The sequence below is a fragment of the Mobula birostris genome, chromosome 6 (genome assembly GCF_030028105.1).
Source record: "Mobula birostris isolate sMobBir1 chromosome 6, sMobBir1.hap1, whole genome shotgun sequence".
Lineage (NCBI taxonomy): Eukaryota > Metazoa > Chordata > Chondrichthyes > Myliobatiformes > Myliobatidae > Mobula > Mobula birostris.
The window spans coordinates 119465233-119477598 of NC_092375.1; the positions used below are offsets into that span (position 1 = coordinate 119465233).

Here is a 12366-nt window from a genome sequence, read left to right on the forward strand (position 1 = left end):
TCAGGCTTGTTTAGATGTTCCTTTGCAAACTTCTGACGCTGAATTTTGTGGTGAGGACGCAGGAAAGGTTTCTTCTGATGACTCTTCCATGCAGGTCATATTTGTGCAGGTGTCGCTGCACAGTAGAACAATGCACCACCACTCCAGAGTTTGCTAAATCTTCCTGAAGGTCTTTGCAGTCAAACGGGGGTTTTGATTTGTCTTTCTAGAAATCTACGGGCAGTTCTCTCGGAAAGTTTTCTTGGTCTTCCAGACCTCAACTTGACCTCCACCGTTCCTGTTAACTGCCATTTCTTAATAACATTACAAACTGAGCAAATGGCTACCTGGAAACACTTTGTTATCTTATAGCCTTCTCCTGCTTTTTGGGCATCATTTATTTTAATTTTCAGAGTGCTAGGCAGCTGCTTAGAAGAGCCCATGGCTGCTGATTGTTGGGGCAAGGTTTGAGGAGTCAGGGTATTTGTAAAGCTTTGAGATTTGCATCACCTGGCCTTTTCTAATGATGATTGTGAACAAGCCATAGCCCTAACAAGCTAATTAAGGTCTGAGACCTTGGTAAAAGTTATCTGAGAGCTCAAATCTCTTGGGGTGCCCAAACTTTTGCATGGTGCTCCTTTCCTTTTTTTCACTCTAAAATTGTACAAAACAAAAATAATACACTAATCTTGCTTAAAATGTTTCATCTTTAACTTTATGACTTTTGGAGATCAGTTCATCTTCTACTCACTTAACTATTCACAGTAACAGAAATTTTGACCGGGGTGCCCAAACTTTTGCATGCCACTGTATACAGGTTTTTCAAAGTTTTAGACCTTTGTGTGAGCAATACATTTATTAATGCGCCCTCCAAGACATTTATACTTATCACATTCTTAAGCAGTGCACTGTGATATATCTTTGACTACCAGCATTAGGGGTGGAGCTGTCCATGAGTTGTTAAATTAAGGTTTGGGAGCAGTGATCTGCACTGAGAACACCTAAGAATTAATTCCAGTGTGATGATAGTATGACCAGTTACTGGGGAGAGGTTGCTGCCCAGGTAGAAGTACTGAGCTTTACTTCCAGAACCAAATTAGCAGGGATGGATGGTATATTGCCATCTCGGACTACTATAGGTCTCTGCTAAGTTAGAAGTTCATCAGGTTCACTGGAATGGGATACAGTATAACCAGTATAGACTGAAAATAGGCTCATGCTACTTGAAATTCCCTTCCCTTTCTTAAGACCTACTAGGTAAATTTTGGAAAACACCCATTCCATCAGGAGAGGGGAGAACATTGAACAACAGCTTCATTCCTGCCATTGACCAACTTCTTGTATGATTGGGTTTGATGTCTTTAGAAGGAGTAGAATTTGTACTATTATATAACCAAAAGCAGTCAGAAGTTGTTACCAGTAAAATGACTACTGTCTGAAACAACCTTTGACCCTTTATGTTTCTAGGAACGATTGCTCATTGCAGACATGGCCCTTGCCAACTGTGAATTCATGTTTGAAGAAACAAGGAAGTATGTGAGACAGAGAAAAGCCTTTGGAAAAACTACTGCTGATTTGCAGGTGAGTTTGCATTCTTTAATACAGCAGAGGAAGGATGGAATTGTGCTTCATATGTTACCTGCCTCTGGAGGAATTGGGAGGCTTCTTTGGCAGGACTTGATGAACGAAGAGGATATAACAAACTAGTCAGGCTTATTATCACTCTTATATGATGTGAAATTTGCTGTTTTGTGGCAGCAGCACGGTGCAAAGACATAAAATTACATCAAATTATGTTTAAAAAGTGCAAAAGAGGAAATAATGAGATAATATTCATGGGTTGATGGTCCGTTTAGGAATCTGGTGGAAGAGAGAAAGAAGCTTTACCTGAATCATTGAATGGATCTTCAGGCTCCTACACCACCTTCCCAATTGTAGTAACACGAAGAGGGCAGGTCCAAGATGGTGAGGGTCCTTAGTGATGGTTAACTTCTTCAGGTACCTCCTCTTGAGGGCAGGAAGGGTTGTGCCCATGATGGAACTGACAGAGTCTACAATCCTCTCTATATGGCCTCTTGCAGTCTTGTGCATTGGAGCCTCCTTACCAGACTGTGAGGTAATCGGTCGGAATACTCTCCACAATACATCTTTAGGAATTTGCAAGTCTTTGGTGACAAAGAGGATCTCCTGTGGTAAAAATAGAGATGCTAGTGTGCTGCTTTCATGATTGCATTAATGTGTTGGGCCCCGGGCACATCCTCAGAGATGTTGTTGCCCAGGAACTTGAGGCTGCTCACTCTTTCAATCATTGACCCCTCAATAAGGACTGGTGCATGTTCTCCCAACTTCCCCTTCCTGAAGTCCACAATCAGGATTGTTGTTGTTGTGACACCAATCAACCATCTGTTCTATCTCATACCTGTACACCACCTTGTTGCCATATGAGGTATTACCAACAACAGTGGTATCATCTGCAAATTTATAAATTATGTTTAAGTGCTGCTTAACCACACAGCTATGAATATAGTGAGGTAGGCAGCAGACTAAGCACATGTCCTTGAGCATATATGTTCATTGTCAGTGAAGAGGAGATGTTACCACTGGTCTGTACTGACTGTGGTCTTCTGATAAGGAAAACAAGGGTCTTGTTGCAGACCAAAGTACAGACACCCAGGTTTAGAAGCTTGGTGATTAATACTGGGGGGGATGATGGTATTGAATGGTGAGCTGTAATCAATGAACAGCGACCTGATATATGTTTTGTTGTTATTTGTGTTCCAAAGCAAACTGGACAGCCAGTGAGATTGTGTCCTTTGTAGATCTGCTGCGGTGTAAGCAAACTGCAGCTGATCCTAGTCCTTTCTCAGGTAAGAGTTAATTTTAGCACCTACTACTTTCTCAAAGCACTTCTGGACAGTAGATGAGAGTCCCACCGGGCAACAGTTGTTGAGGCAGCTCACCCTGCTCTTAGGTACTGGTTTAATAGATGCCTTTTTAAAAGTAGATGGGACCCTACATCTGCAGCAGTGGGAAGTTCAAAGGTTCAGAACTCCAATTTAATGTCAGAGAAATGTATACAGTATTCATCCTGAAATGCTTTTTCTTCACAACCATCCATGAAAACAGAGGAGTGCCCCAAAGTATGAATGACAGTTAAATGTTAGAACTCCAAAGTCCCCCCAGCTCCCCTCCCTCCCTCCCTCCTGTACATAAGTGGCAGCAAGCAACAATCCCCCCTCCCCCCACCGGCAAAAAAAATGCATCGGCACTCGCCACTGAGCACTCAAGCGTGAGCAAAGCAATAGCAAAGACACAGACTTGCAGTTACCCCAAAGACTTCACATTTCACCTGGTATACAACATACCACAGTCTCTCTCTCTCTCCCTAATAAGGGGGAAGGAGGTGTCACCCTTTTCCCAGCGAGCAGGGAGACATAGCAAACAACTCGCTGGTTTCACGATGTTAAAAGGCTGTTACGTCGCTTTTTTCAAGCTCTGTGCTCGAAGATCTCATAGATCTCGGGTCTCTGGGCACACAGCTGTAAATATTCCAACCCTCCGATGACACACGGGTCTCCTGCCATGACACCGACCCTTGATCTACTTGTCTCCAGAGCCCCAAGATCCTCGTTTCCAAATTGGAGCCAGACTCTTAGGTTGAGCCCTTGGCATGCTGAACAACAATGGCTGGTTATGAAACCCCAAAAGCGGGTCCCATTCCTGCAAAGAACCGAAGTCCCTATGTAACTCCAGGTCAGGGTCTTCAAAAGAACCCTGAAAGGCAAAAATAAAGATATTAAAGATGGAAATAGAACTGTTTCTGATGATGCAAGCAAAGCAGTCGCAGTTTAGGCGCCATCATTAGTCCGTTCCGCCTCTTCCATTGAAGATGTCCGTGAAACCTCCAGCCAGACAGTGAGCACACTGCCAGGTATACTGTTGAGGCCTGATGCTTTGAGAGTTCACCGTCATGAAGGATGTTCTCACATTGGCTTCCAAGACAGATCACAGGGATGCTGTGGGGATTTGTATAGGGGTAGTATTATTCTTCCTTTCAGGTGTTGACCTCATCAAGGAGTAAAGAATCACTGCCATTTGAGCTGTTAAGTTTCACCTTGTAGGAAGTAATGTCATGCAAATCCTGCCACAGCTGCTGTGCATTCTGTTGTGTCTGTAACTTCACACAGAATTGCCTTTTCGCTCTCATGATGGCTTTCTGTTGGCCCTGCTTGGACTTCTTGTAGGATTCTGAATGCCAGTCTTGAACACCACAGATCTAGCTTTCAGCAGATTACATATCTCCTGGTTCATCCATGGTTTCCGGTTTGGATCTTAAAAAATGCGTGTGGCTTCTTGAAAGCACGCACTCATCCCTGCAGGTTTGATGAAGTTGGTGACAACTGTGATATTGTTATTCAGATCCCACGATGAATCCTTGAGTTTGGTCCAACTTACATTTCAAAGCAGTCCTATAAGCACTACTCTGCTTCCCTTGACCATACCATTGTGATCCTCATCACTGGTGCTACGATCCTCAGTCTCTTCCTGTACATCAGGAGTAGAACTACAGCCAGGTGATCAGACTTGCCAAAATGCAGATGTAGGGTGGCAAGGTAAACATTTTTGATGGTGGTATAACAGTAGTTATGTTTCTCCTCTGGTTTCACAGGTGACATGTTGGTGGTAGTTTATCAGAGGGTTCTTCAAGCTGGCTGGTTCAAGCCCATACTATGACCAGGAAGGTGTCAGATGCACTGTCTTGTGACTCTATCACAAAATGAAATAATTAAATCTAATAAAATACTTCAATAGCATTATAAAACTTACATTTGGCCACGTAGAGATGCAGTGTACAGTTGAGCTCACCACATTACAGGAAATATGTGGAAGGTTTAGAAAGGGTTTACCAGGATGTTGCCTGGATTAAAGGGCATGTTATAGTATAAGGAGAGGTTGGGCAAACATGTTATTTTAGAACATAGAACACTATAGCAGAGTACAGGCCCTCCAGCCCATGGAGTGCTGACCTTTTAATCCAGTCTTAAGAACCCTTCCCTCCTACATAGCCTTCTATTTTTCTCTGGAGTATTGGAGTCTGAGGGAAGATGTGATAGAAATTTATAAATTTATGAGAAGCATAGAGAGAGTAGACAGTCAGACTCTTTCTTTTGTAGGATAAAAATATCAAATATTAAAGGGCATAAATTTAAGGTGAGAGGGGGAAAGTTTAGAGGAGATGTGACCGTCGAGTTTTTAACACAGAAGGGTAGGTGCCTAGAATAAGCTGCCAGAGTAGTGATAGAAGTAGGTACAATAGTAGTGATTAAGAGGCTGTTAGATAGACACACATGAATATGTGAGTGATGGAGGGATATGGATAATATAAAAACAGAAAAGATTTAGTTTAATTTGGAATTGTGTTTGGAGCTGGTGTTGTGGGCTGAGGATTTGTTCCTGTGCTGTACTGTTCAGAGTTCTATGTTGATCCAGTTATCAAAGTGAAAAGTGAAAGTTGTCGAATTATAGATCGGCTCTGAGTTGTGGAGTGCATGAATAAAATTAATTGCTATCTGTATCCCCTTTCATTCCTCGCTCTCAGAAATTTAAGAAGACTTTCTTCATTGCCCTTTTGCTCTTCCTAGATTCTGATTATTTAAAACCCTGTTCAACAAGAATTGACTGTCTTCACCAATGACACAAATATGGTAGCGACCAGATCAGATCAGAGCCTAGAATGCTCTCTGTTTGAGTGAACAGCTGCAAGTGTCAACAACTCAAATTCACCCACGCTGGGCAAAGTAGTTCACATGACTTGTACATTAGCTAATACCCTTAACATCAATTCCATCACTATCACTGCCCCGTTGGCTCCATCTACAAACACATTGCGTTACTTGCTTAGGCGACTGAGAATATATCCCAAACCTAGCAAAAAGGCAAGGGAAATCAGGTACATGGGAATTGCAGGTTCCCCTCTAAGATGAACTTTACCCTGACTGGGGTATTCAAAATCAAGTTTATTATTACAGGTGTCATGAATGTTGTAAAATTTGTTGTTTTCGTGGCAGCAGTACTGTACGAGACATTAAAAATTACGATAAAGTACAAAAAATTAATAGTGCAAAAGGGGAATGGTAAGGTAGTCTTCATGGGTTCATAGACTATTCAGAATTCTGATGGCAGAGTGGAAAGAGTTCCTAAAATTTTGACTGTGTGTCTTCAGGCTCCTGTAGAAACCTCACCAATGGTAGTAATGAGGATCAAACATATCCCAGATGGTGAGGGTCCTTGATGATGGGTGCTGCCTTCTTAGGTCACACCATAAACACAAGAGATCCTGCAGATGCTAGAAATCCAGAGCAATGCACACAAAATGCAGGAGAAACTCAGCAGCTTCATAGATGCTGACTAACCTGCTGAGTTCCTCCAGCATTCTGTGCGTGGTGCCTTCTTGAGGCACCGACCTTTGACTAGTGATGCAGCCAGCCAAAGTGCTCTCCACCGTACATCTATAGAAATTTCTGGGAGTCTTTGGTGACAAACAAAATCTTGTCAAACACCTAATGAAGCTATAGCTGCTGCTGTGCCTTCATAATTGCATCAATATGTTGGGCCCAGATCTGATCCTCAAAGATGTTGATGCCTAGGACTTCAAGCTGCTCACCCCTCACTGAGGACTGTTGTGTGTTTTTCTGACCTCCCCATTTTGAAGTCCACAATCAATAATTGGTCTGACGCTGAGTGCAAGGTTGTTGTTATGACGCTATTCAACTAGCTAATCAATCTTGCTCTTGTATGCCTCCTCATTACAATCTGAGATGCTGCCAACAGCAGTTGTACCATTGCTGAATTTATAGATGGTGTTTGAGCTGTGCCTAGCCAGACAGTCATGAGTACAGGGAGAATAGAACAATGGGCTAAGCACGCATTCTTGAGGTGCTTCTGTGTTGATTTTGAGGAGCAAATATTACTTCTGATCCACACTGACTGGTCTTCCATTTGCAGGGGCAGGTACAGAGATCCAGGTTTTAAAACTTGTTGATTAGTACTGAGGAGATGATGGTGTTGTACGCTGAGCTGTAATCAATAAACAGCAATCTGACGTAGGTATTGCTGTCCCAAGGCTGAGTGGTAAGCCAGTGCGATTGCATCTACTGTAAACCTATTGTGGCAGGCAAATTGCAGTGAGCCCAGAAGATTGTTATTCCAGGAGTTAATTCTAGTCATAACCAATCTCTCAAAGCACTTCATCACCCTGCTTCTGAGTACCAGTGAAGCATCACTGCCATTTGTGTTGTTAAGTTTCACTTTGTAGGAAGCAATGGCACGCAAACCCTGCTACAGTTATTGTGCTTCCAATTGCATACCTGATTTCATGCGGACTTAACTTATTGCTCAATGGCCTTCCTTAGGTCATTCCTGGACCTCTTGTAGGATTCTGAAACACTGGTCTTAAACGCCATGGATCTAGCCATCGACATATTCCAAATGTCCTGGTTCATCCAGGCTTCTGATTTGGGTTTGTCTGGTATGTTTTTGAAAGCACACACTCAATCCACACAGGTCTTGATGAAGTTCATGATGGCTGTGGCATATTCATTCAGATCTGAAGATGAATCCATGAATATCCTCTGATTCAAAACAGTCCTATAAATACTCCTCTGCCTCCCCTTAACATACCCTCTCAGTTTCACCAGTGGTATTGCAGTTCTCAATCTCTGACTGCATACCGGGAAAAGAAGCACAGCCAGGTGATCAGACTTGTTGAAATGTGGGGATGGAATGGCATGGTAAGCATTGTTGACAATGGTGTAACAGTATCAAGTGTGTTGGCTCCTCTGGTTCCACAGAGGAAGTATTGGAGGTAATCTATTAGAGACTTCTTTAGGCTGGCCAGGTTGAAGTCCTTCACAGTGGAAGGGATCAGGGTATGCTACCTCGTGACTTGATTAGGTGATTAGTTCCTCCAGTACCAATTTGAGCTTTCAAGAAGAACTTGAAAATATGATATTACCACTATGTAAGCCAACTAGAGGAGAGACTGTATTTGATCTGGTATTGGGAAATGAACCTGATCAGGTGTCAGATCTCTTGGTTAGAGAGCATTTTAGAGGTAGTGATCACAAATCTATCTTCTTTACCATAGTGCTGGAGAGGGATAGGAGCAGACAATTTGGGAAAACATTTATTGGGGTAGGGGAAAATAAGATGCTATTAGACAGGAACTTGGGGGCCAATATTCTCAGGGAAATACATGGCAGATGTTCAGGGAACATTTGCATAGCGTTCTGCATAGGTATGTTCCATTGAGGCAGGGAAAGGGTGATAGGGTAAAAGAACTATGGTGTACAAAGGATGTGGAACTTCTAGTTAAGAAAAGAAAAGCTTATGAAAGGTTTAAGAAACTAGATAGTGATAGAGTTCTAGAAAATTACAAGGTTGCCAGGAAGAAAATGAAGATGAAATTTGGAGAGTTAGAAAGGGCCTTGAGAAGGGCTTGGTGAGCAGGATTCAGGAAAACCCCAAGGCATTCTACAAGTATGTGAAGAGCAAGAGGATGAGCCTTGTGAGAATAGGATCAGTCAGGTGCGATAGTGGAAATGTGCATGGAGTCAGAGGAGGTGGTGGACATACTTAATGAATACTTTGCTTCAGTTTTCACTAGGGAAAAGGACCTTGGCAATTGTGGAGGTAATTTACAGTGGACTGAAACGCTTGAGCATATAGATTAGGTTAAATTATGAGGACACTCAGTCCTCATTTATTGTCATTTAGAAATGCATGCAATAAAAAAATGATACAATGTTCCCCCAGAATGATATCACAAGAAACACGGAACAAGCCAAGATTAAAACTGACAAAACCACATAATTATAACATATAGTTACAACAATGCAAGGCAATACCATAATTTGATAAAGAGCAGACCGTGGGCACGGTAACAAAAAGTCTCCAAGTCCCGATAGCCCCATCATCTCACGCAGACGGTAGAAGGGAGAAACTCTCCCTGCCATGAACCTCCAAGCGCCGCAAACTTGCCAATGCAGCACCATTGAAAGCTCCTGACAGGTCTTGATGAAGTTCATGATGGCTGTGGCATATTCATTCAGATCTGAAGATGAATCCATGAATATCCTCTGATTCAAAACAGTCCTATAAATACTCCTCTGCCTCCCCTTAACATACCCTCTCAGTTTCACCAGTGGTATTGCAGTTCTCAATCTCTGACTGCATACCGGGAAAAGAAGCACAGCCAGGTGATCAGACTTGTTGAAATGTGGGGATGGAATGGCATGGTAAGCATTGTTGACAATGGTGTAACAGTATCAAGTGTGTTGGCTCCTCTGGTTCCACAGAGGAAGTATTGGAGGTAATCTATTAGAGACTTCTTTAGGCTGGCCAGGTTGAAGTCCTTCACAGTGGAAGGGATCAGGGTATGCTACCTCGTGACTTGATTAGGTGATTAGTTCCTCCAGTACCAATTTGAGCTTTCAAGAAGAACTTGAAAATATGATATTACCACTATGTAAGCCAACTAGAGGAGAGACTGTATTTGATCTGGTATTGGGAAATGAACCTGATCAGGTGTCAGATCTCTTGGTTAGAGAGCATTTTAGAGGTAGTGATCACAAATCTATCTTCTTTACCATAGTGCTGGAGAGGGATAGGAGCAGACAATTTGGGAAAACATTTATTGGGGTAGGGGAAAATAAGATGCTATTAGACAGGAACTTGGGGGCCAATATTCTCAGGGAAATACATGGCAGATGTTCAGGGAACATTTGCATAGCGTTCTGCATAGGTATGTTCCATTGAGGCAGGGAAAGGGTGATAGGGTAAAAGAACTATGGTGTACAAAGGATGTGGAACTTCTAGTTAAGAAAAGAAAAGCTTATGAAAGGTTTAAGAAACTAGATAGTGATAGAGTTCTAGAAAATTACAAGGTTGCCAGGAAGAAAATGAAGATGAAATTTGGAGAGTTAGAAAGGGCCTTGAGAAGGGCTTGGTGAGCAGGATTCAGGAAAACCCCAAGGCATTCTACAAGTATGTGAAGAGCAAGAGGATGAGCCTTGTGAGAATAGGATCAGTCAGGTGCGATAGTGGAAATGTGCATGGAGTCAGAGGAGGTGGTGGACATACTTAATGAATACTTTGCTTCAGTTTTCACTAGGGAAAAGGACCTTGGCAATTGTGGAGGTAATTTACAGTGGACTGAAACGCTTGAGCATATAGATTAGGTTAAATTATGAGGACACTCAGTCCTCATTTATTGTCATTTAGAAATGCATGCAATAAAAAAATGATACAATGTTCCCCCAGAATGATATCACAAGAAACACGGAACAAGCCAAGATTAAAACTGACAAAACCACATAATTATAACATATAGTTACAACAATGCAAGGCAATACCATAATTTGATAAAGAGCAGACCGTGGGCACGGTAACAAAAAGTCTCCAAGTCCCGATAGCCCCATCATCTCACGCAGACGGTAGAAGGGAGAAACTCTCCCTGCCATGAACCTCCAAGCGCCGCAAACTTGCCAATGCAGCACCATTGAAAGCTCCTGACTGCAGCGGACTCTGAGTCCGTCTGAAAACTTCGAGCCTCCGACCAGCCCTCCCGACACCGAGCACCATCCCCTGCCGAGCGCTTTGACCCCGCCCCGGCTGCCGAGCAATAAGCAAAACCGAGGACTTGGGGCCTTCCCCTCCGATGATTCTGGATCACGCAGTAGCAGTGGCAGCAGTGATGCAGGCATTTCAGAAGTTTCACCAGATGTTCCACCGTGCTCTCACGTCTGTCTCCATCAAATCGGGATTGTGCACGGCACCCTACTTGACAGATAACAGACATCACCACCAGAATGGCCGCTGCGAGCTGCATTGCGCTGCCATCTTCTCCTCCCGCTAATAGACATTAAGAAAGGAGATGGTGCTGTAGCTGTTGAAAGGTTTTAAGTTCTTGCTGGGACTGGATGAGATAAACCCCAGGATACTGTGGGAAGTGAGGGAGGAGATTGCTGAGTCTCTGGTGATGATCTTTGCATCATCAATAGGGGTGGGAGAAGTACCAGAGGATTGGAGGTTTTTTTTTTATTAAGTGCAATCATGAACAATAGCCGGATCAGAAATGCTGATCAAGTCAACTATTTCCCAAAGAGAACTCTGATAGGCCAATTAGTTGGTTCACTGCTGCTCAGCGATAGAACACAAAAAAATCATATGTACAATTAAGAAACATTTAAAAATAGTAGAAATACTGGAGTCATGATGATCATGATGAAGTCTGCTGGAGAGAGACACTTATACACGTTGTCCTCCATAATTCAAAGAGATTGAAGGATAAGGTTGCGGGTGTCAAAACATGGCAGGAGCACTTGGAACTAAAAACTAATCCCTACTGGGGGAAAACAGCACCTGTGCTTTCAAACTTTGTTCCCTTGTTCTAGAAAGGGAGTAGAGATAACCCAAGAAATTATAGACCAGTCTGACTTCAGTAGTGGGTAAGTTATTGGTGAAGATCCTGAGAGGTGGGAATTATGAGCATTTGGAGAGACATAATCTCATTAGGGATAGTCAGCATGTCTATGTCAAGGGCTGGCTGTGCCTTACGAGCCTGATTGAATTCTTTGAGGATGTGATAAAACACCTTGAGGAAGGTAGAGCAGTGGATGTAGTGTGAATGGATTTCAGTAAAGTATTTGATATGGTTACCCATGCAAGGCTCATTCAGAAAGTAAGGAGCCATGGGATCCAAGGAAACCTTGCTTTGTGGATCCAGAATTGGCTTGCCCACAGAAGGCAAAGGGTGGTTGTAGGTGGTTCGTATTCTGCATGGAGGTCGGTGACCAGTGGTGTTCTGCAGGGATCTGTTCTGGGAGCCCTCCTCTTTGTGATTTTCATAAATGACCTGGATGAGGAAGTAGAAGGGTGGGTTAGTAAGTTTGCTGAAGGCACAAAAGTTGGGGGTGTTGTGGATAGTCTGGAGGGTTGACTGAGGTTACAGCGGGGCGTCAATAGGATGCAGAACTGGGCTGAGAAGTGGCAGATGGAGTTCAACCCAGATAAGTATGAAGTGGTTCATTTTGGTAGGTCAAATTTGAAGACAGAATATAGTGTTCATGGTAAGATTCTTGGCAGTGTGGAGGATCACAGAGGTCTTGGTGTCTGTGTCCATAGGACACTCAAAGCTGCTGTGCAGTCTGACGTGGTTAAAAGTCCATATGATATGTTGGCATTCATCAACCATGGGATTGAGCTCAAGAGCCGTGAGGTAATGTTACAGCTATATAAGACCTTAGTTAGACCCCACTTGGAGTACTGTGTTCAGTTCTAGTCACCTCACTACAGAAAGGGTGTGGATACTATAGAGAGAGTGCAGAG

At 43.0% G+C, this 12366-nt stretch overlaps 2 protein-coding genes across 2 annotated transcripts in view; both read left to right on the forward strand.

The window, feature by feature from the left end:
* Positions 1 to 12366, forward strand: part of LOC140199320 (myosin light chain 3, skeletal muscle isoform-like) — a 195291-nt gene that overhangs the window by 147349 nt on the left and 35576 nt on the right. The gene's annotated exons all lie outside the window — the stretch shown is intronic.
* acadl (acyl-CoA dehydrogenase long chain) overlaps positions 1 to 12366 on the forward strand; it is a 118685-nt gene that overhangs the window by 79733 nt on the left and 26586 nt on the right. The window contains exon 8 of the mRNA XM_072261161.1: positions 1447 to 1560. Within this exon, the coding sequence (XP_072117262.1) occupies positions 1447 to 1560 (114 nt within the window). The remainder of the gene's footprint in view (positions 1 to 1446; positions 1561 to 12366) is intronic.